A 25,886-nucleotide genomic window follows, 5' to 3' on the forward strand; every position below is an offset into this window, starting at 1 on the left:
TTCTGGGACTCTTCGTTGTTGTTTACTTGGACGACATCCTCATATATTCTGAATCATTATCTGTACATCAGGGTCACGTCAGACAAGTCCTACAGAAATTGCGAGAACACCATCTCTACGCTAAACTCGAGAAATGCGAGTTCAAGGTCCAGAAGGTATCCTTCCTAGGTTATATCATCTCCTCAGAAGGTTTCTCCATGGACCCAACCAAGGTCCAAGCAATCCTGGACTGGGTACAGCCGAATAACCTCAAGGCGGTTCAGAGATTAGTGGGATTTGCCAATTATTACAGGAGATTTATTGGCGGCTTTGCTGATATCGTGGCTCCTATCGTTACCTTGACCCGCAAGGGAAGCGACCCAGCTAATTGGTCTCCACAAACAATAATGGCATTTGAAACCCTGAAGAAAGCCTTTGTGTCTGCTCAGGTCCTTAGACATCCGAATCCTAAAGTACCATTTATCCTTGAAGTTGATGCCTCTGACGTCGGTGTCGGGGCCATCTTGTCACAAAAAGATCCCCATACTCACCGTCTACATCCATGTGCCTATTTTTCCCATCAGTTCTCTTCAGCGGAAACCAACTATGATGTTGGAAATCGAGAACTGTCAGCAATTAAATGGGCCTTTGAGGAATGGCGACATTGGTTGGAAGGCGCTGCACATCAGGTCTCCGTTATAACGGATCATAAAAATCTACAGTATATACAAGTCGGCCAAACGACTGAAACCTCGACAGGCCAGTTGGTCTCTGTTCTTCACCCGTTTTAACTTTATAACCACCTATCGTCCAGGTTCTAAAAATGTTCGGGCAGACGCCCTGTCCAGAAGTTTCCTGGCACATCATACTCCGGTCTCTAGCCCAGAGCCTATTGTTCCCATGTCCGTGATTCATGCTGGGTTAACACAAGACCTAAGTTGCATTCTACAAAGATTTCAGAAATTGGCTCCTGATAATACTCCAGTAAGATGCTTGTTTGTCCCAGTACATCTTAGGAAGGCAGTCCGTGCGGAAGCACACAATAATCAGACCGCTGGACATCCTGGAGTCTTCAAAACGTTGGAAATTCTTTCACGTACGGTATGGTGGCCATCTTTATCTGCTGACGTCAAGGATCACGTCCGGTCTTGTGAAGTTTGTGCCAGAAACAAAATTCCTAGGACTCGTCCGGTAGGCCAGTTGGTTCCTTTGGCCATTCCTGCAAAACCATGGACGCATTTGTCCATGGACTTTATAGTGGATCTGCCTATCTCTACAGGACACAATACCATCTGGGTCGTGGTAGACCGGTTTAGTAAGATGTCTCATTTCATTCCATTAACCAGACTCCCTTCTGCTCGAGATTTGGCCATCTTATTTATTCAGCACATTTTCCGGCTCCATGGACTTCCTACTGACATCGTTTCTGATCGGGGATCTCAGTTCATAGCCCTGTTTTGGAGATCCTTCTGTACCCTTCTCGGAATCAAGGTCAGTTTGTCATCCGCATATCACCCTCAATCAAATGGGCAAACTGAGAGGGTTAACCAGTCCTTGGAGAAGTTTTTACGATGCTACACATCAGAGTTCCATGACAACTGGTCCTCCTTGTTACCCTGGGCGGAATTTGCCTACAATAATTCCTGTCACTCATCCACCAAAACCTCTCCGTTTTTTTGCAATTATGGTTTTCACCCCAGGTCCAACTCTTTATATTCACTCAAGTCCGTTGGTACCCAGGAGATCCGCTCTACTGCCAGGGTTCTCAGAGTTGTCTGGAAGAAGGTCCAATCATCATTAAGACTAGCCTTATTTGTGGCAAAAAAAAATTCGGACCGCCATCGTACCATCTGCTCCCTCAAGGTGGGCCAGGAAGTTTGGTTGTCTACAAAAAATATCAGGCTTAGACAGCCTTGTAAGAAGTTGGGCCCTAAGTTCATCGGGCCATTTTCTATCGTTAAGCAGGTTAATTCTGTTGCCTTTAGGCTAAAAATTCCGAGCTCCTTAAGAATCCCCAACACATTTCACTGTTCTTTATTGAAGCCGGTAGTATATCCTAGTCAAATCCAATCTTCAAGTTTGCCTGAGAGAAATTCAGACAGACCACCAAGATACGTTGTTCAGAAGATCTTGGATTCTAAAAAAGTGCAAGGTCAGGTGCACTTCCTAGCGCAGTGGAGGAATCGTGGGTTAGAAGAGTGGTCTTGGATTCCCCGGAGACAACTCCATGCTCATAAACAACTGAAGGAGTTCTTCAGGAAATTTCCAAGGAAACCTGGGTGTCGGGGTTCCTTAACCCCTCCTCAAGGGGGGGGTACTGTCACGAGCCGCGGCGGTACTCACAGCTGCCGTGGTTCGCTTCTGGCCCCCTCTGGCTTCCCGGCCGTCACCTTGATGACCAGGGCGTCACTTCGGATCCTGGCCGACCGTTGCCAAGGCAACGGTCAGAAGCTTTGTGCCCTGCGCTGCGTCCCGGCAACGGAGGAAGCCGGGCGTGCATGCGCAGAAGTTAAACAAGCCTGTGGACTGATTAATGCATGGTACATTAATCATGCAGGGGCCTGTGTGTGATTCAGAGCTAGGCTCTGATTGGTGGCCACTAGTAATTAAGGCAGTGAGGTCTGCAGCCTCAGGGGCTCCAGTGAACACCTGACTGGCAGAGTAGACTCCGGGTTGTGTTGTGCCGGCTGGAGGGGTTCCTAACAGTAATGCTAGAATATGTATCAAACAGCCAGCCAGGATAATATCAGACCCCTTTTCAGGTGCACACATAGCCACCCAACCAGATTATTCTAGTAACCTGAACCTAGTTTACCAAAGTACAAAGGTACGCTATAACACACCTCTACTAGTGGGTATGTGCCTCATTGAATTTGTGCTGTGCAGATGTGTGAGGATGCAGCAGAGGAGTCATCAGCCAGAAACCCATTCTTTATTGAATACATTTAGAATTGCTTTTACACTCTGTTAAGGGATTTGTTGCAATATTAAAATAAAAAACAACAAATGTGGAAATCAGTTAATAAATTGCATGGTGGGAAAAGACAAGAGAAAAAGAAACAAAAAAACACTGCAATTACAAGACACTGGCTTTTTAACATATACAATCCCAAAGGAACAAACTTTGTACATGAAATGGCCCTTTCCCTTCTGTTCTGATTGACTGAATACCTCAAACAGCACACTGTTTGAACAATCTCGCCGCTCACAAGCAGCGCTTCCATTTTGGTCTTTTGAATGGCGGTTTTCCGGCGGCTTTACAAACCCCCTAAAAGTAAATCCGGCTGTTTGTATGTTGAACATTGTTGAAACCGTCATGGCGCTTTATACAGAGGCGGCTTTGAAAACATCATTTCTGTTCGTTTGGACGGCGGGTTTAGCGCTAGTAAATCCGGCGATGGCTAAACCGCCGCCAAACTCACCGAAAGTCGGCGGGTTTACAAACACGCCTGATAGTAAATCTAGCCCCAGATGTCAAAATGTTGTGCTGAGTCATCTGCCTCATCAATGGGTGTCTAAGATTTTTGCTAAGCACACAACAGTATATAGCACATGTAGGTAACATTGACACACAGCAGTAGTTGAAAGGAAAAGTGGTGCAAGATGGAATTTTCCTTGGGACCTCCCACCCACCCTTATGTTGGATCTTAAAAAGGACATGCACACTTTAACAAACCAAGCACTTCAGCCACAAAGGTGCCCCTTTTGTGGCTGAAGTGCTTGGTTTATTTGTGCCCCCACAAAACAAGGTAACAATGGGCTTAAGGCACCTAAGGTAACAGTGCTGTTAATGAACTCTATTGTGTCAAGATGTTGTTGTCATCATCCTCACCCTCATTAGTGTGTACATCATCCTCACACATTATTAATTCATCACCGCTGGAATCCGCCATTACAGAAGTCTCAGTAAGAAATGTAATTGGTGGGAAAGGCCTTCCTCGTGGAAATTGAAGTTCATTTTTATGAACATCATCTTTTCCACATTTTAAGGAAGTAGCCTCCTACGCCGATCGCTGACAAGGTTCCCGACTCTGCTAAAAATTCTTTTCGAGTACACACTGGAGGGTGGGCAGCTTAGGCAGTGCAAAGCGAGTTGGTACATGGGTCTCAAAATTCCCTTTTTTTCCTCCCAGTATGTAAAGGGACTGTCTGATGTGTCTATTTCTATGCTGTCATGATAATAGTCCTCCACCAGCCATTGGATGTTGATAGTAGGGTCAGGTGGAGTTACATGTCATGTGTTTTGGTCAATTCTTTTAGACCAGATCAGACCAGGGGGTAAATGTATCAAGGTCCGATTTTGCCAGCATGTTAAAATCGCGGAAAATCGGGGGTGTTAACTCACGATTTCAGTCCCAAACTCATCAAATGTATCAAGCTGCGATTTTTACCCTGATCTTCAAAATCGCTGGTCATCTCTGGCACTTTGCTGCGATGTAAACACTCCCGTGATAGCTAACTCTCCTGTGTTGTAGCAGCTAGTTCTATAAACACATCACTGTTACACTGCCTGTCATACAGCTGCCGGAGATCAAAGCGTTAAACAAAAAAAGCATGGGGTCCCCCCTTTATTCAGTCTTAACCCTAGTGCTGTCAGACTACTGCTGGTTCCATGAAAATCGGGGAAAAAATTTGCGTGTGGTCCCCCCGATTTTCACGGAACCAGCACTTGGCAAACCAGCCAGGGTTGGAGGCAGTATAGCAGGGGAACACGTGGCAGGGGTCCCCCTGCCATAATGACTAACCAACCCCAGGCTGTTCAGCGCTTGGCTGGATTCCCTAGGGAATGGGGTCCGCCAAAAAAAATTAGCGGGCCCCTCCCTAGGGACACACAGCCCAGTACTGATAGCACTAGGGCTCTTCCTACACCCCTGGGCAGTGGGTGTAGGGTAATAACAGCGATAAAGTGTAAAAAAAACAACAGATGCCATTTTGTTTTGTGGAACTACAAGTCCCAGACAGCCAGGTTGCCCTAAATAGTGTGGGCATGCTGCTACTTGTATAACTACAAGCACCAGCATACCATTGGCAGCCAGGGCATGTTGACACTTGGAGAACCACAAGTGCGAACATGCCCTGACACCGAGGGCTGGCTGGGACCTGTAGTTCCACAAAAGAAAATGTTTACAAATCCACAACACCCTCATTAAAACCACTAACATTTAATAAAAATATTAAACCCACAATAAATACAGTAAACATCCTCATTTACACCACATATTTTTATTGAAAATAATAAATCCCCAATATACTCACCAATGAAGTTTTCTTCTGTTGTCAGCAGCTTTCAATCCAAAAATGACTGTCACCAAAGTCCAAAATAAATTCGTAATTCCCAAAGTCCATGCTTGTAATGTCCAAAAAATATTTGTAATTTCCAAAAGTCCATGCTTGAAATCTCTTCAGTTCTTCTGCCCGGGGGGAACCCATTGTTGCATGCAGTCTTCTGTTCTTCAGCCAGGGGGGTCCCATATTTATAACATCCCCGAACCTTCTTGCTTGATTGAAGGAAAATAAAAAAAAGTGAAGGACCTCTGCAAACAGCTTCTACTAGCTAGAAGCTCCGATACGCAATGAGCATAGCTCATTGCGCTAGGTCTATTTATAGTATTAGGGGATTTTCCCATCAGAGTGGGGAAATCACCTAATGGTATAAATAGACCTAATTCAATGAACTAAGTTCATTGCGTATCGGAGCTTCTACACAGTAGGAGCTCCCATGCGCAATGAGCGTAGCTCATTGCGGTACTTCTGTTTATACTATTAGGTGATTTTCCCACACTGGTAGGAAAATCCCCTAATACTATAAATAGACCTAGCGTAATGAGCTAAGCTCATTGCGTATCGGAGCTTCTAGTTAGTAGAAGCTGTTTGCGGTGGTGCTAGCAAGCAGCGTGTTGTATCTGTTGTGTTTTAAAGCAAACTTTCCTGAGTTTGCTTAATCGCAGCTTCATACATTTGAGACTTCTATAGCTGCAGTGGCAAACAGTCGGGAGTTTGATCTCTAGGGATTTTGCAAATAGCGGTTTTGACAGTAGCACAACTCAGCTCACAAATCTCAGCTTCATACATCTGCGAGTTTCAACTCTCCCGAGAAAATCGCTGGATTTGCAAAATCGCACCTTGATACATTTACCCCCAGATGTCAAAATGTTGTCCTGAGTCATCTGCATCATCCCTGGGTCTCTTGGGAAAGCTAAGGTTTTTCATAGCAGCAGTTGAGTGAGAAACTGAAGGAGGAGGCACCGTCCTGTCACGTAACATTTGAGCTGTCATCTTGCTCACCCTCAGGGCAGGTCATTCAAACCTGCTCTATTTAAACTCAGCATGGACACCGGCTCACTGTCAGTGCAACTTGTTTGCAACCCTGACTCCATGGACCCTTGTGTATCCTGACCCTGTGTCTTCCTTATGAAAGAATTCCATTTACTCTGTTTACTCTCAAGTGTGCCTCTACTGTGATACACAGACTCTCATTACCTTCAACCATGCTATATAAGAACCTTTGTCATACCAAACAGGCTGGTTTGCTTACACTGCTAATTCCTGGACTCTACGGTGTATGGACTTTACCTTGCATCTCTGTGTAGTGGCATCTACTAATTACTGAACCCTGTGGTATCCTGGACATTGGTTTTTGCTACTTTCTCTGTGGAGCACAGAGCGCTGACTATTCTCATCTTTGCTTTGGTTATTGTAGCTGATGTCAGCTGTGCTGTGAACAAGACTGCTATTGTGTATATCACCTTACCACGCTCCACCGCGGCTAATTGACACCTGCATTGTATCACTGCCACTGCTACAGTCATGGCTACACTCCGACATAGCTAATTACCAACCTTCCTGTGTGCTTAACCTTGCCGGATTCTCCATCTCTGCACTGAGTTATCGTGTCTCCCTGCATTGCTGTATGTATGTTCCGCTCTGGATTCCTCTCTGCCTCAGTCCCAGTACTATGCCTTCTCGTATATTGATGCTTGCATTGCTATATATTCTCCCTGTGATTTGCAGCACTTGTTGCTGCTTCCATTAATCTAACCATTCTCGTTATTTCTGTATTATGTACGTTACTAATATTTCCAAGTATTAGCTGTAACATCTATACGTATTTATGCTTCTCCAATATATGTGATATCTGTATTTTACATCCCAAAATTATACTTCATTCCTGTCATCTGTGCATATTTATATATATGTTTATTATCTACTCATTGAAGTATTGAAGAATGAACATCCGTGTCTTGCCTCCTTATTCTGAACTCTAGTTAAGACTCAGCACCAGGTCGTGTACAGGCCTGCTCTGACTAAGCAAGCCTGTATCAAGCCAGATTCGTAACATGAATGACCTTACAAGAAGATGCCTCAGTGACAGTTGCAGAACTAGCACTCATAGAGAAAGGCGAAGGCCTTATTTTATCCTTGCCACTGCGTGTGTAGAATGGCATGTTGGCAATTTTATTTTTTTCTGCAGATAACTTTGCCTAGATTACAGGTCTTTTTTTCTTGACCAAGGTAAAAAGTGTTTTTTCACATTTTTGTTTCCCTGACTTAAAAACACTATGCACTTTAACATAGGCTTTACTAGATGATGTAGAGGGATTACTATCATCATGACTGGTGCCAGCAGCTGCTTGGTGCTCCTGGTCTTCTGTGTACTGCTGTGAATCCATTTTGATCACACAGTACAATGTGACTGCAGATTAAGAACAACACTGCCAGCCCTATTATTTCTATTTCAGGAATGACAATTAGCAATGTAGCTCTCCTCCATGTGTTTTACCTAGAGATGCTCAGGCTCGGTTCACCGAGCCTGAGCATCTTAATCGAAAACAAGGAATCGAAAACAAGGCAAAACGTCATTGTTACGTCATTGGATCTCTGATCTCGGGAGTTTTGAATCCTATAAGTAACACCCTCCATGGTGATCTAGCGCCATTTCACAGAGGGATAGCAAGATAGATAGAATAAAAAGAGGAGGGGTAACATTGTTCAACAAAATCTACAGTGACATTTTTAAGAGCTCCATTGCTAATTTTTATTGCTGAAATACAAATACTAGTCCTGGCAGGCTTTTCTTCTGAATTTGCAGTCAAAGTGTACGGTGTGATCATAATGGATTCACAGCAGTACACAGAAGAGCAGGAGCACCAAGCAGCTGCTGGCACCAGTCATGATGATAGTAATTCCTCTCGTCATCTGGTAAAGCCTATGTAAAAGTGCATAGTGTTTTTAAGTCAGGGAAACAAAAATGTAAAAAAAAAACTTTTACCTTGGTCAAGAAAAAAAAACTGTAATCCGGGCAAAGTTATCTGCAGAAAAAAATAAGATTGCCAACATGCCATTCTATATACACAGTGCCAATGAAAGAATGAGGCCTTCGCCTTTCTCTATGAGTGCAAGTTCTTCAACTGTCACTGAAGCATCTTCTTGTAAAGTCAGTCGTGACCAAGCAAGACCTTGTCATTCGGACTCTAAAAATGGTGTCCAAATGCTTTTACGTGTAAAGGCCGAGCCGGAAGAAAACAGTAAGACATTAGAGGAAAATGTATGCTCAGATTCAGAAATCACACAAATTCCTGAGGAGAGTCCATCCACAAGTGCTATGTGTAATTGTGACCATTCTGATAGTGTACCCATAAAGAAGACCCCTTTTCAGCATTTCTGCAGATGTGTGCCTGAACAGCCCGAGTATAGCCGGTGATACACCAATTGAGGATGCCACTTTGGAATTGGAACAGGATGAGGGGGATATTGGTGTAGCCGACGAGGGCGCTAATGAGGATGTTGACGAGGATGATGTTGTTTGTGTAAGTCCTGCACCAGTGGAAGCAGTTCTGGTACCTGATAAGAAGAAGGCCACTGTCATGCCTGGATATAAGACCAAAAAATCCACTTCTTATGTGTGGAATTATTTTTACCCAAATCCTGACAACAGATGTCTAGCCATTTGTAGCGTATGTAAAGCCACAGTCAGTCAAGGTAGGGACCTTTACCATCTAGCAATCTCATCCATGTTACGCCATTTGAAGCAAATTCATGGCAAGCTGTTCCGAAAATCAGCAACTTATGCTAAAAAAATAACAACAAGCAGTCCATCATCAGCTAGGACCCTTATTTTATTTAGATCCCGACACCTGCAATCTACACCCACAACACCGTCCTCATCAATATCCTCAGTAGTGATCGGAGTTAGTCCTGCATCCAAGTTGCTAAGGCTAGATGACTCCTCCAGACTACTCCACTATCCTGGATTCCCCAGAAGAATTCTTGAGCATTAGTCCCACTGCTGCTGCTGCTGGGGTGGATCTTCATCCCAGAGGCAAACCAAGAAGAGGACTACTAGTAGTTTACAAAAATTGACTGTTAAACAATCCTTTGCAAGAGGAAGCAAGTATGAAAGCTGTCACCGAGTCGCAAAGCGGATCACAGATGTCATGGCGACTATGCTAGTATTAGATCTGCGTCAAATATCCACTATTAATGCAGCTTGTTTTAGACAGTTACTTGAGGACTTGTGTCCCCGCTACCAAATTCCATCACAACACCATTTCATTAGAAAAGCTATTCCTCACCTCTACCAGAAGGTTCGTAAAAATTTAATTATTGGACTACAAAATGCCATTCTACCCACTGTACACTTAACCACAAATATGTGGACAAACGGAACTGGGTAAACTAAAGATTATATGACTGTGACAGCCTACTGGATTGGTGATTCGCCTTCACCAGCAGGAACCGCAGCAGCATGTACCCAAGTACGTCAAATTTGTCAGAGGCAGACTACTCTGTGTATCACCGGCTTCACTAAGAGGCATACAGCTGACAATCTGTAACAAAAACTAAGGGATGTCTCTGCAACATGGCTTATCCCGCTTGGACTCTCCTCAGGATATGTCTTATCTTATAACGCCACCAATATTATGAGAGCACTACAGCTGGGTGAATTCCATCACATTCCCTGTTTTGCTCACACAATAAACTTGGGGGTGCAGAGCTTTTTTAAAAAAATGAAAATGACAGGGACGTGCAGGAGATGCTGTCTGTGGCCCGTAAAATATCTGGACATTTCAGGTATTCAGCAACAGCGTGTAGGAGATTGCAGCAGCTACAAGAGCAATTTAATTTGCCCTGCCACCAACTGAAGCAAGAGGTGGTGACAAGGTGGAATTCCACCCTGTATATGCTTCTGCGGATGGAGGAACTGCGAAAAGCCATCCACGCTTACTCCACAAGCCATGACATTGGGAAAGGAGGGGGGATCTATTTTAGTCAAGCACAGTGTAGAATACTTTCCGTGTTGTGTAAGGTGCTGAAACCCTTCGAAGTGGTCACCTGTGAAATGAGTTCAGACACTGCTAGCTTGAGTCAAGTGATTCCCTTAATTAGACTTTTGGAAAAGCAGCTTGAGAAACTGAAGTAGGAGATTAAACAAAGCAATTACGCTAAGTATGTCCGACTTGTAGATCAAGTACTTGATTCGCTTCGCCAGGATCCAAGAGTTATCAAAATCTTGAAATCGGATCACTACATTTTGGCGACTGTTCTTGATCCTCGGTTTAAGAGCTATGTCTTCTCTTTGTTTCCAACTGACCAAGATATGAAGTGATGCAAGGAGCTCCTGGTGAGTAAGATGACAGCTCAAGTATTACGTGACAGGACAGCGTCTCCTCCTTCAGTTTCTCACTCAACTGCTGCTAGGAAAAAACGTAGCTTTCCCAAGAGACCCAGGGATGATGCAGATGACTCAGCACAACATTTTGACATCTGGTCTGGTCTAGACAAAATGACAAAAAAACGTGACACCTCTGCCGTAACTCCACCTGATCCTACTATCAGCATTCAAAGGATGGTGGAGGATATTTTTCATGACAGCATAGAAAAAGACACATCAGACAGTCCCTTTACATACTAGGAGGAAAAAAAGGGAATTTGGAGACCCATGTACCAACTCGCTTTGCACTGCCTAAGCTGCCCACCCTCCAGTGTGTACTCGAAAAGAATTTTTAGCAGAGTCGGGAACCTTGTCAGCGATCGGCGTAGGAGGCTACTTCCTTAAAATGTGGAAAAGATGATGTTCATAAAAATGAACTTCAATTTCCACGAGGAAGGCCTTTCCCACCAATTACATTTCTTACTGAGACTTCTGTAATGGTGGATTCCAGCGGTGATGAATTAATAATGTGTGAGGATGATGTACACACTAATGAGGGTGAGGATGATGACAACAACATCTTGACACAATAGAGTTCATTAACAGCACTGTTACCTTAGGTGCCTTAAGCCCATTGTTACCTTGTTTTGTGGGGGCACAAATAAACCAAGCACTTCAGCCACAAAAGGGGCACCTTTGTGGCTGAAGTGCTTGGTTTGTTAAAGTGTGCATGTCCTTTTTAAGATCCAACATAAGGGTGGGTGGAAGGGCTCAAGGACAATTCCCAGTTGCACAACTTTTCTTTTCTGCCACGGTTGTGTGCAAATGTGTCCTAGATGTGCTAGGAACTGCCGTGTTTTTGAGTCATTGCTCTGTCTCTTAGCATCCAGCCAGGTCGCTGCACTATTTGTCGGACAGGTATATGAAAATAATATTATGACCTGTGAGGTGATCAAAATTGACTGAAAATGACTTGGAATTAGTGTTATTGAGGTTAATAATAATGTAGGATCAAAATGATGTGAATATAGCTTATTTTAGCAACTTTTCTAAAAAAAATACAGATCCAAAAAAAAACCACGAGGGCGGTTTTGCAAAATCCAAAACCAAAACACGAAGCTAATCCAGATCCAAAACCAAAACCAATTCATGGGGGTCAGTGAGCATCTCTAGTTTTACCTATATATAACACAGTACAATGTGACTGTAGATTTAGAAGACCAAGCCTATTATTTCTAATTCAGCAATGACAATTAGCAATGGAGCAATGGAGCTCTCCTGAATGTCACTGGAGACTTTGAAAAACACTGATACCCCTCATCTTTCTTTTCTACCTATGACGCTATCCAACTGAACTAGAGACTGCCAAGAATTGTGCTACCCCTTCTATGTCCCTCTGTGAAATTGCGCTGGATCCCGGTGGAGTGCGGAACTTAGAATCCAAAGCTTGCGAGAACCAACAACGTAACAATGACATTTTGCCTCGTTTTCAATTCAGAGGGCACGCGAAAGTACCAAGACGGCCCTGCTCGGTACTCAAATCTGCAAAGTTCGGGTGTGTTCGGTTTTCAGGGAACCGAGCCTGAGCATCTCTAATAGCAACATTATAATCCAACGCATAACACATTCCATTCATTCACTAGTTCATACTTGTCTACTTTTGAAAACTCATTTCAAGGAGAATACACAAGTAACAGCTTGAGGCAAGGCACAGAAGGTGTGTCCCGCTCTACTTTAGGGGCGTATCTAGCTCCACCCATGAGCATACCTAGTGCTACCCAGGGGCACACCCAGCAACACTAGGTGGAACCTATAGTACGCAGCGGCATCACATCATACTTAGCTGAAGAGTGTCATGTTCTATAGACACAGTGAACCCATTGTCAATAGAAGCATAATACATACTTGCCAACTCTCCCAGAATGTCCGGGAGACTCCCGAAATCCGGGTAGGTCTCCCGGACTCCCGGGAGAGCAGGCAAGTATCCCGCATACTATAATTTATTTGCCAAATGATGCGATTTGTGGTGAATCGAGTCATTTTGGCCCCGCCCCCACGACAAAATTACGGTTTTGGCCCACCTGCCCTCCAACCACGCCCCCTACCCGGGAATTAACTATGCAAAGATTGGCAAGTATGACATAATATCCCTCTTCCCATCTTACCTTTTCCTGAGACACACCTTGTTTAGTACCTACAGATTCCTGACTGCCTGTCTCCAAATTGCTGCTCCTTCCCCACTCCCTGATCCTATGCACACTCCAGTCACAAAATCAGACTGTGCACAAAGTCCCCACTTCTAGGTTTGTGTTGCAGTGAAGGAGAGTGAAGCCCTCCCAGACACAACATAGAGCAGAGAGGAGATAAAGTGAGACAGCCATTGGTACATTATAAATATAATATAGGAAAAATATTTATTAACAAAAAATGACAGCCATCAGTATTTTTAAACAAATTGTCAGTAAAAAGATATGTTTAGTAGTTAGCAAGCCTGATTGTGATACTGTGAATGGGATCTCTGACTTACCCCTTGCTAAAGACAAACAGATACTGATTCTCTAGAGACTGAAATGTATTTTACATTTCTGACCACATTACTGAAATGATGTTTGTCTTAACTGTCAGGCTTTAATTAAATATTGGTCTCTATGAAAGTGGCCACCTCCATAGGCATCAATGCCACAGAGGGCAGAGCCAACCACTTCCCATACTGGTTCAGTATCAGGGAGAATGCCAGACTCTTCCAGAGGTCAAGTAGATCACCAACTATTTTAGGAGTTTCCCTGACATTCCAGGAGAGTTGGTACCAGTTTAGTACTGCTTATTATATTTTGTGCATTAGATTAGCTTGCTAATGACTGTTAAATTATTCCAGCATTGTTACTGGAAAAAGGGTTTGAGGAGGATGTTTGGATTCCCTACCTGGAAATTAAAGTGGTACGTACATGGGAATTTAAATCGGCCAAGGATTATTCTGTGGTGGTCAGGGAGACATTGTGGGCCCTTTTATGCAACCACCATTGGAAGGTTTGTGGATCTCTCTACTGGGTGTGATTTGAAAGAGAAAAATGTGGCTGATCCATCATTTGTCCTAACCAAAAGGGCCTGATGCAAAGTGAGTTCTATGCCAGTTTTCCCAGCATTTAGCATGCATTGGCACACATATGCCGGGTATGCAGAATGGCTCGCTGTAAGGCATGGGTGGTCTGCACTGAGATAAGATATCAGAACCAAGGTAATTGTGATGTTCACCTATGTGAACCCCTTTTCCCATAGAATTTATACATGCTCTCAGTTACTCAGCTGCATCCAGTAGTGTTAGCAGCATTTTATCTAGAGCGCAACCCTGGTAAAGCAGAAAGTGTAATATTGGAGACACAATAAAATAGATGCAGGCAGCACGGTGGCTAAGTGGTTAGCACATATGCCTCACAGCACTGGGGTCATGAGTTTCATTCCCGACTATGGCCTTATCTCTGTGGAGTTTGTATGTTCTCCCTGTGTTTGTGTGGGTTTCCTCTGGGTGCTCCGCGTTTCCTCCCACACTACATACTAGTAGGGTAATTGGCTGCTATCAAATTGACCCTAGTCTGTCTCTGTGTGTGTGTGTGTGTGTTAGGGAATTTAGATTGTAAGATTGTGGGTAACACCTAGTGGAAACAGATGCAAGCACAATGTAAGTGGCAGGCAGGTAGTGTAGTCAGTGGCATGCGGCAAGCAAATAATGTAATCAGGATAAGTCACAGGGTCAGTGGCATGCACAGGTAAATAGCGTAATCAGGTCCAGGCTCAGGGTTAGTGATCGGTGACAGGTAAATAGTGTCAAGTCCAAGCACACAGTCCGTGACAGTGAATAAGCCAAAACAACAGTAGACAGGGACCAGCACAGAACCTATAACCAGCACTGAAAGCCATGGGATTTATAAAGCCACAGCATAGGTGCATTTATTAATGGCTTGAGGAGTTCCGTGACTTTAGCTCTGAGCACAATCCCTAATGTTGTTTTTCAGGGAGGGCCAGCATACACATCTAGATAATAGTTTACTGGTTTTATGGATGTTATGCTAACCCACTCTCATGGGCTTCAGAAAGAATGGATTGTCGATGAGAGTCAGGAACAAAATGGAGATGAGGAGAAGTATTCTGAGTACTTCTGGTGATGCAAATTGATGGAGACATCTGGATCCTCAAAATGCTCATGGCAGAAACTATGATACAGGACCCAGTCATTTATATTTTTGGTCAAGGTATATGTGTAATGGTAAAATTAAATATGAAAAAGAAAAGTGTTCATCATGCTTGTCTATGGTTTAGTTGTTTATCACGGCAAATGAAGAGATATGAGAGAATTTGAGGAAACGGAATACATTTCTGCACAGTTATGATGAGAAGTCAATATGTTAAGCAGAGGTGGTGGATAATGGGGAACAGCACTTATTCAGGGATGCAGCAGGAACAGTGGGGGATGGTACATATTTCCAAGGAAAATGGTGCATTGATAAATGGCATGAATGGTCAAGGCAAAATTGGCAAGTAATATATCGTGCTAAGTGGTGATAACTGTAATTTTGTATAGCTGCTTATCATGGAGATACATTTTTTATTTTTGTCACAATTTATTGCTATTTTATTGCCATGGTAGGCTATAGACTGATAGGGAATACAGTGAATAAAACATCTACTAGGAATACACTGCATACAGCAGATATCAGAAATATGCTAGAAATGGTTAATTAAGGAATATGGTGAAGATGGCAGATACCAGGAATACGCTGGAAATGGGAGACACCAGGAAAATTCTGGAGATGACAGATACCTGGAATACATTACAGATGACAGATACCAGGAATACACTCTAGATGGTAGAAACCAGGAATACACTGTAGATGGCAGATACCAGGAATACACTGGAGATGGCAGATACCAGAAAAACGCTGGACATGGCAGACACCAAGAAACGCTGGAGATGACAGATACCTGAAATACACTAGAGATGGCAGATACCAGGAATACATTAAAGATGGCAGATGCCAAAATACACTAGAGATGGCAGATGCCAAGAATACACTGGAGATGGCAGATACCAGGAATATGCTAGACATTGCATATACCAGGGATACATTAGAGATGGCAGATACCAGGAATATACGGGAGGCGATAAAGCAATGGCAGCTAAAATGACAGAGAAACTAAAGCTAAACTGACATGAAGATCTGGCACCATATAGTTTGGAAGTTGTTGAACTTCAAAAATATTTTGAAATTGTCCAGAAGCAGAGGAGAGTACCGGATCCTGGTAAGAGTGTCGGCACGTCCCGCGCATGACAGCGATACTCAGTTGCTACAGCAAAAACTATGCAGCTTGATGCTTGATCAATAGGATGCCCCATGCAAATGCTCTCACCAGTGACACTTAAGGCTGGCAAGATTATCACCAGGGATATTCTCCATAATATATTGTTCAAAGTGAAAAAGCCCTACAGGCAATATGACTTTTCACCATAAATCACCCTTAGATAACTGTTTGCTAAATTGGTCCCTATATATCTGTCAAAAACTTTACCCTAAAACACAAATTTGGTCAGAGTATTATAATCATCATCAACATCTATTTATATAGCACCAGCATATTCTGTAGTGCCTTACAACATGGAAAAGCACAGTAATAAAACAATACTATGTAGTACAGAAAGACAGAGTTCTTGCTCGCAAGATTACAATCTATAGGACAATGGGAGTTGGATACATGAGGGTAAGTGCTACATACTGCTTATTGGTCCAGCCAGATTTGCAAAGGTAAAAAATGCTTAGTGGGCTATAAGATCTAGTCACACAGCAATGTTGATCCAGGGGTCAGAGATTTGTTGCCTTGTGTGAATTGTGTAAAAAGTGGACATAGTGTACCCTAGGGAGGTTAAGAGCTAGTTTAGTAGCTTGTCTGAAGAGGGGAGTTTTCAGAGAACACTTGAAAGTTTGAAGACTAGATTGTCTTATTGTGTGAGGAAATACATTCCACAAAGTGGGTGCCGCCATAAAAAAGTCCTGTAAAAGCTCTCCTTCTCCACCCCACTTCTGCTATCTGTCGGGATCCCCCAGGAGTCTGTACTCTGTCCCCTCCTATGTTCTCTTTACAATTCCTCCATTGGTGACCTAATCAAGTCTTACGGTTTTCAGTATCATCCAAACGGCGATGATAACCATATCTACATCTACTCTTTGGACCTCTCCCCTTCTCTTCTCTCCCGTGTGTCCTGCTGTTTTTTTGCTATCATCATGAGCATCTATTTATATAGCGCCGCTAATTCCGCAGCACTGAACAGAGAACTCCCTCACATCAGTCCCTGCACCATTGGAGCTTACAATCTAAATTCCTTAACACATACACAGATAGACACCGACAGAGAGAGAATATGGTCAAATTTATAGCAGCCAGTTAACCTACCAGTATGTTTTTGTATTGTGGGAAGAAACCGGAGCACCCGGAGGAAACCCACGCAAACACATGGGTTTTTCTTTCCCACCGATCCACATCTGCCTCCCCTCTCTGTCAGGCTATTCATTGGCTCCCTATCCTATACAGAGTGCAGTAAAACCTTCTTACCCTCACCTATAAAGCCCTAACCCAAACCTCTCCCCATACATTTCCAAACTCATCTCCCTCCACATTCCATCCCACACTCATCGGTCTGCTAATAACTGTCACCATGTACTGCTTTCCCTGTAATATTTTGCCCTGTTCTTCTATGTTAGATCTTAATGTATATACTCTGTATGGAGGTGTGGACCCCTTGTGGCACCTTATAAAGTATGGGAGCAGGTGTGATGAGATTGGCCCCTGTAGCAATTATAATCAACCAGAGTGGTCTCGTCCTCATTGGGCCAATTGGGAATCCCAGCCCATCCGTGGAGTCTTGAATTTCACCCAGCAGCTGGATCAAAGGTTTCTACGGCCCGGGGGAGGGAAGGAGGATACCCACAGGAAGTAGTAAATAGCTGTGGGACTTTAAACTTCACATAAGGGGTAAGGGGTTAATAACAGGAGGGACTGGAAGTTATCTGAGATCTGAAGAGGGATTTGAACAGTTACTGGCCATTGTTGTAAGTGGGACTAAGCCAGCAGGAGAGCAACTGCTGATAGCTGATTCTGCCTCCAACCTTGTTACTACCCCACGGTTTGGTATTCTGGACTCTTGAATCCGCCCAACAGATGTTACCCCTAGCAGGGCGCGGAGTCTAACGGGCGAATGGTTTTCAGCAGCGGTCACCGCAAGGTGACTTGGACTCAGTGGCATTCGCCTACAGGTCGTGGTCCCTACCAGGGGTGTTGAGCGGGGTCCCCGGGGAGTAATAGTGACTGGTGTAATGTAGGCACACTGGTAAAGTTGTAGTTTTACACCCAGAGAGCGGATAGACAACACATGCAGGATAAAAGTACAATCAGCGATTTAATGATGACTGGATGATCAACAGCACAGTCTCAGTATATTGACACTAGAAACGTAGTACAAGGTAAGCAGTGCCACTGGCAATATCGTATGGAATGAATATAATAGAGATATAATCGATATATTCAAATATAGCAATAGCACAAACAGTCCAGAAACAAAGTAAAGATGGTAATGCAGCAAATATATGGAACTACGATAAAGCAGTACAACGTCGGAGGTAGAAGTAACAGTCCAGGCAGCAATGTAGTCACAGAAGATGCAGCAAGGGTGAGATACCATGTAATGCCTTAATATGCTTAGATGACATAGGAACAGTTCAGCCAGCAGGAGAAGATAAGAACAAGCAGCAAGATGATACGACCTGTAATGCCACTGAGCCACAGAGGCAAATGCGGAGTAGATGAAACTTGAGTAATGCAATCCAGAGCGATGACACGATGGGGTCAGATGTAACTTGAGCAGCACGGCCCGTGTAGTAGCAGCACAATGAAGACAAGTGTAGCTTGAGTGGTCCAGCCGGTGGAACAGCAGTGCAACAGAGGCAGGTGCAGCTTGAGTAGTGTAGCCCGTGGAACAGCAACACAGCGGAGACAGGTGCAGCTTGAGCAGTATAGCCAGTTGAACAGCAACACAGCGGAGACAGGTGAAGCTTGAGCGGTATAGCCTGTGTACAGCAGCACAGCAGAGTCAGGTGCAGCTTGAGCAGTATAGCCCGTGGAACAACAACACAGCAGAGACAGGTGAAGCTTGAGTGGTATAGCCCGTATAACAGCAACACAGCGGAGACAGGTGCAGGAGGAGGGAGGTTGTTAAAGATCTGGGAGCTGGGATGCTTGGACTGATGTTGAGTTACCGTCCTCTATCAGTGGAATAGAAGATCACTGAACCAGGTTACTTTTGGGACAAAATGGGTGTTGTGTTTTAGTATTGATTGATCATCACTCCAATGGAAGAGACTCACAGGTTGTAGGGAATTTGTGCGCCTACTGGACTAGGGTGACTGATACCCACCAAGCTGGCAGAGAGTTAGCCGAACGGCCGGAATCAGCAAAATTCAGAGACCCGCCATAAAGGTAGCAAGAGGGACCAACTGGATTGGAACTTGCAGGACCACAGTTTCTTCACCTAGAACTTTGCAGGAGATTGTTGTCGAAGGGATTCTGTTATGTGGGCATCCTGCTGGGGACTTTGCTGGGATTCTTACTAACACTGGTAATTTACTGACTTATTGTTTACTTGGGTGTAATGTAATATGTTCTCTCTTGTAGGCACTGTTGTATTTACTGCAAGCATGCACATATAGTAAATAAAGGGATTATTATAACCCTGGTGTCCTCACAGCAGGTAATGAGTGAGTATGACAGACACAGATCTTGTGCAGAACAGAGATGTCGAGTTGGGAGATGTTTTGAGACAAGTGAAGATATGTATGTTGGTGTAGTTTTGTTGATAGCCTTGTATGCTAGAATATACCCCTTTTATCTCCCATTAGATGCAATTGTTCAGACTTTAAGAAATTCAAACAAAGATCTGACTTCAATGCTATTATCCATCATTACACAGCTGCTACAGTTTGCTACACATTGCCAGTTTTATACCTTACAAGATCTTTGTCCCCTATCTTTCAGACTTACTTTCTGGTTCCTAACATTTGATTCTCTGGACTTACTATTACTTGAGTTACAGGACACAATCCCTGTACTTAAAAGCACAATACACCTTTTCTCTTTAAGACTGTTCCTGAGATTGGAGTCCACCAATCACTATCTACCATACAAAGTCAATAATTTCTGAAAGAGAAGTTTACTTTTGTAATTACTTGGGGAGATCTCATTTAAGAATACCACAAATATCACCAAGCGATTTAAATGAAAATAAAAACTATGCAGTCTTTTTAGGGTATGATATTTTAATAAAATTAAATTACAATTAAATATATGATATTCGTTTTTTATAGTACATAAAAAAAGTTGAATAATTATTTTTATTTTATTATTTCACATTATCACATATTTCTGACTTGTGTAATATTCAACTATTCAATAATAATTATCACCATTACTCACTAGCAATTCACTATACAATTTAATTTACACATATTTTATGACTGTTCAATCATGAATGTTTTCAATAATTTCAATAATATTATCACCTTTTCAAGTGATAAAGAACTTTATTTTAGATTTTTTTCCTTATTAAAATGTTCTTTTTTGTATATATTTATTTATTTAGTTCTTTATTTTGCTTCCAAATTATTAGTCTCTGTTCTATGATTATTTATAGACACTCTTATCCTCCATTTATTTTATCTTTTAGTATAACAATGAGTACCCAATACATTGACTTCATTATATGGGCAAGGGCAAGGCCAAAGGCAAGATTATTGCTGGCAAAGTTATCGCCGATGAATTGGGCAAAGTGAAAATAACTTCTATTTTCACCAGCAATAGGGCTTTCACTCTTCCATAAATCTTCTCCTATATTTCATTACTAGAAGTCATTTTCTTTTATTTTCTCCTACTTTTGCATGTTCCACTTGAGGATTATTTCCATACCTAGCTCATTCTGTAGCATTGCAGCTTTGATGCTGTCATGGTGCTGGTAGTCCTCAGGAAAGAAAGAACCACTTGGTCTGGGTAGCTATCAGAGGCACACCATGGCCTGCCAAGACGACGCTTAGTTCTAAGAGGACTGGTTATATGGCACAAGCTGAAGTCAAAGGATTGTAGAAGGTAAAATAGTGGATTATGAGCCAATGTCAATGAAATGGAGAAGATAGAATAGTGGGGTTCGAAGTCAGGTCGAAGGATTGTAGATTGTAGAATTGTGATATTACAGTCAAATAAAATAAGTATTTTTCAAAGCACAAGCAGAGAAATCCCCAAAAAACGTTGCTCCTGCAAAGGTTTGATAGAACTGAGGGATCTTTATAAAGGCTACAAACAGGTGAGATAAATTGTTTTGGTTGACGTCCTTATCTCTTAAGGGCTAATTGCAGAGTAAAGAAAGCTGTGCAGTAGCCCAGGCAAGGTGACTAGCTAGATTGTTGTCCTTAGCAGAGTGCTTATTAGAGAAGTTGAGAGGTGTTTGTAGTTACCACTGTTTTCTGACAGTTTGCATCTAGAGCTAGTATTGTAAATCCTCACAATAATACTTTGCTAACAGCTGCCATCTGGAAATAGTGTTGTGAATTCTCACTGATGTGCTACTGTGTATGTGTGGGTTCAGGTTGTTATCACTATGTACTTCTGGTAAGATATGGCTATGTTGTGTACTAGTCATTAGATGGAACAGTGTGAGATACTAGTCATAGAGAGCTTTGTTGAATATTGAACATCAGTTTGGTCTGTGTTGAATACTGTTATAAGATGGGACTGTATTATAGCAGGTAGACAGTAAAATAAAATGTATATATTTTAAAGGAGATTTAGAAAGCTAAGTGCGGTGATACAATTTTCAAGGTCAGCTTTTGCTTCAACAGTCTGCAGAAACCCATTACACACTATATACAGTGGCAATAAAAAGTATGTGAACCATTTAGAGTAACCTGGATTTCTGCATAAATTGGTCATAAAATGTGATCTGATTTTCATCTAAGTCACAAGTACAGACAAACACAGTCTGCTCAAACACACAAATTACAGTACTTTTCTTGTTCATATTAAATTCATCTTTTTAACATTCAAAATATAGGTTGAAAAAAGTATGTGAACCCCTAGGCTAATGACTTCTAAAAGTCTTCATGTTCATCAGTCCACAGTAAGTAAATGGAGAAAGGTCAGCACTGTTGATCCTCTCCCTAAGAGTTACGATCCTGTAAAGATGATTGCATAGTGCAGAATGCTGAACTAGGTTATGAATAATCTTAGAGTGTCAGCTAAAGACTTACATAAATCTCTGCAACTTGCAAACATATCTGTTTCACAAGTCTACAATATGTAAAACAATAAACAAGAATGGTGTTTATGGCATGACACCACGGAAGAAGCCACTGCTGTACAAAATAATTGCTGCATATCTGAAGTGCGTTAAAGAGCATCTGGATACTCTGCAGCGCTACTGTCTGTAGACATAGGAAACAAAATTTGAGTTGTTTAGAAGGAACATACAAATCTATGTGTTTAGAAAAAAGGCACAGCACACCAGCATGAAAACATCATCCCAATTGAAAAGTATGGTGGAGGGAGAATCATGGTTTGTGGGTGCTTTGTTGCTTTAGAGCCTGGGCCACATGCCAAATTCCAAATCTAAGATGAATATTTTACAGAACAGTTTTGAAAATGTTGCTCATCTCTCGCTGGCAGTAATTTGAGAGATTTGTTAGCTGGCCTCACCGAGTTCAGGATGATTTTTGTGGTATTCATGGCTAACATCAACCATTGCACTGTGGACACACTGGTTTACTCCTAGTACTTTATTATCTGTTACTTAAATAAATCTGCATTAATTCAACTGAAAAAAATCTATTAGAAAATGTATGCTGGCAAATTTGCATATTGATTTTAATAACAGTGAATGTTCATTTTTTAAATATAATGCATTAAATAAATCAATGTATGAGAGATATATTTTGATGGATTACATTTTCTTTACATTGACTCTAATTACTGTATAAAACTAATGCCATTTTATATGTTCTATTGTAATAGAACACAAAGATCTGCTACTGACTGACAAATTCAAGAATTAATTCCAAGCATGGTAAGTTAAATAAAGTTATTTTCTATTTCACCCTATAAAATACCCATAACAATATTCAAATAACTGACAATTATTAATGTAATTGTTTTTAATTTACAGGCAGATAAACCTGAAGATCTGCTAGAAATGGTAAGATATCATTTTACATTAGATTTGTACATGAAAATAAAAAAATTGGTGGAGGTCACTTATGAAGTGCACCTTATATATATGCAAATATACTGCACACTTGGAGCAGCACCGCAAAGTAAACGTGCACCTCTATCTATGAAGAGGTAGAATTTTTTTGGGGAGATGCACAATGGAAAAGTGTAACCGATTATATCTTTACTATCACACTTTTTATTGTATAAAAGTGTTAGATTTTTTCCTGAAATACTACTTGGTTTAGCCTCATTTATGGCTTAAATAAATCATAAGAGTACAGGGTCTTCAGGTCTGGTCGTATAACATGTATCACTTTTCTGTGTGAAAAATGTAAAATGCTTACTCTTAATTCCTCTTTCTCAATATATTGCATGACAGCCATCACAATGGGTAGGTTCCTTTTCTAGTTTAGGTAGAGACAGGTTAAAACACATCACCGGTATATAAGGTAACTCCTCCTCTTCCCCTATGTCTTTGAGTGACTTCCCATGCTCCGTATGAAAATTATAAACATAACAAGCATGGATGGGAAACTAGGCTGTCTTGGAGCATTTAGGGAAAAAGGAATTAACAGTAAGCATACTTTGCATTTTTCCTCTTCAATTTTCTATGGCAGCCATTACAATGGGATGTACCAAAGCAGTACAGTAGGGAGGGCCATTAAAATTTAACCCATGACCTGCCTATGCTGCCAAATCATGAATTTATTTTCTGGCTAAGGAGAGAACATGAAAATTCTGTAGAATTATTGGATGATAATATATCCAGAGGATAATGACCAGTGAAGGTACGGATAGATGTCCATCTGGCTGCTTTGCAAGGCAATGTCTCTGAAAATGTTTTAGTTTTTTTTTTTTTAAAAAAAATCCAATGTTCTATTAATGATTATATTGTTAATAATTGTTCATTTATTTTATAATCATTTTTTTCAAGCTTTCTGATGTTATTTTACATTGCACTTATTGCAGTCTGTTCTGTCAGTCTACATACAGCAAGTAACGTTTAGGCAGAGTGTACTTACACCCAGGTTCAAATGGAAACTTACACTTGTGCGTATACTGCAGTCTGTTCTGTCTGTCTACATACGGCAAGTAATGTTTAGGCAGGATGTACCTAAACCCTGAATCAAATGGAAACATATCTTGAGATAGGCTTGGATTTGAATACAGTCGCAACTACGCTCAATTTCCGTGCTCTTTTTTAAAATGCAACTTGCGTGCAAGTTGCGTCCAAACATGAGTCAGGCACTTAGTGTCATCCTTCTATAAGAAACTTCTTGCAGTGTTTGAAAGGGTTCAAACATCAAAAAGTTGAGCACCAATTTGGGGTCCCATGGATGCACAAATCACACTGTTCACATTTTGAAGTTTTCACCAGAATGGTAGTGTCTGCATTTAGCCTGGTGACATTTTCATGTAGACAGGATAACTGCCAACATTTCTACTGTTGGAAATATGACCGCATACCGAAAAAAAGACGGATCTTCCTCACTGCTTAGAATCAGCAAATAATCAAATCTTCTGATGTTAACTTGTCATCTAATAGCACATTCAAAGCAAGCACTTAAGACCAAACTGAAAGAAATCAAGGACCTATGGAATAGCCACGACAGTTGGATTGAATCTAACATCACATCATGTAATACATTCTTCCAGATTCTTTAATAGATTATTGAAGAATTATTCTTTCTTGCAGTATACTGATTAATTGCTCTGGGACTCCCTTATTCCGGAGCAGTTTTCACTCAACCTCCATGCCATTAGAGCTAGGCACTCTGGATCTGGGTGAAGAATTGGGCCTTGGTGTAGAAGAACTGGCAGAAGATGCAGAGGCTATTAAGTTCTGATTGCCTGCTACATGCAATGCTGAGAGGGATCTCAGATTATATTTCTTCCCAAGACTGATTCTTGCTACTGCCATCTTCAAGGTTTTGTTTCTGGTACCTCCCTGATGATTTATTATTATTAAATATTTATAAGTCTTGTTTTCTGGAAATAATTTGAGATGCCTCTTTTTGGATGAAGTTTAAAATGCTGAATTGCTTTCCACACTATTCTAATTTAATGATATTATGTGAAGCCATTCTCGCTTTATGACCATGTGCCTGTGCCATCCATCCCTAAAGGTGGGCTCCCCAGCCACTGAAACTAGCGTCTGCTGTGAGTATTATCCAATTTGACTCCAAAAGTGACTCTCTTGTCTTTTTTTTTGTCTTCACCACCATTGGAGTTTTCCTGGTGGCTCTTGATAGTGTGATGGCATGATTCAGAGAAGACTTCTTGTTTTTCCACTGTGTGAGATGTTCCAACTGGAGATCCCGCATATGCCAACTTGGCCAAGGAATAATCCCTATGGCAGAGAAAAACATGCTTAACAATTGAAGTCCCTCTTCTTATTGACATGTGATGATGAGTACGCAACTGATGTTCCAGGGACTGGATCTTGATAAACCTCTCTTCTGACAGAGACACTCTGTTCTGAATGGTGCTTTCTGGACCACCATAAACTTTGTCTGTTGTGATGGAATGCTTTGACTCCTTGCCTTGTTCAGAATCCAGCTATGCTCTTGTAGAACAGCTATCACCTTGAACTTCCCATCAGAAAAATATCATCCAGATAGGGCTATATCCTGACTCCTTGTTTCCTTAATTCTGCTACCAGAAAGATTAGTATCTTGATAAAAGGTCTTTGAGATTTTTTTGGGTCCAAGATTCCTGTGATGAACTGCAACAAGAATATGAAAAAAATATGCAAAAAGCTCCTGATGACTTTCTGACAAGCATGAATCTGGAATAAAAACATGTGCCTTCTTGATCTGCAAGAATATGAAACATTACATGAGCCTCTATAACTATTGTAAGACTACCCATTCTATTAGAGTTGACAGAGTCCTGGACTGAACAAAGAGGCCTCCTGGGACACCTATGAAACTCTATCTTGTACCTATTTTTTACAATGTTT

The 25,886-nt window shown here is 41.8% G+C and overlaps 1 protein-coding gene across 1 annotated transcript in view; it reads left to right on the forward strand.

The window, feature by feature from the left end:
• The first annotated feature begins 22,726 nt into the window (after positions 1-22,726).
• LOC142142665 (apolipoprotein L3-like) overlaps positions 22,727-25,886 on the forward strand; it is a 52,915-nt gene continuing 49,755 nt past the window's right edge. The window contains exons 1-2 of the mRNA XM_075200525.1: positions 22,727-22,778; positions 22,878-22,907. Coding sequence (XP_075056626.1) covers positions 22,776-22,778; positions 22,878-22,907 — 33 coding nt within the window. The 5' untranslated portion in view covers positions 22,727-22,775. The remainder of the gene's footprint in view (positions 22,779-22,877; positions 22,908-25,886) is intronic.

The sequence above is a fragment of the Mixophyes fleayi genome, chromosome 3 (genome assembly GCF_038048845.1).
Source record: "Mixophyes fleayi isolate aMixFle1 chromosome 3, aMixFle1.hap1, whole genome shotgun sequence".
NCBI lineage: Eukaryota > Metazoa > Chordata > Amphibia > Anura > Limnodynastidae > Mixophyes > Mixophyes fleayi.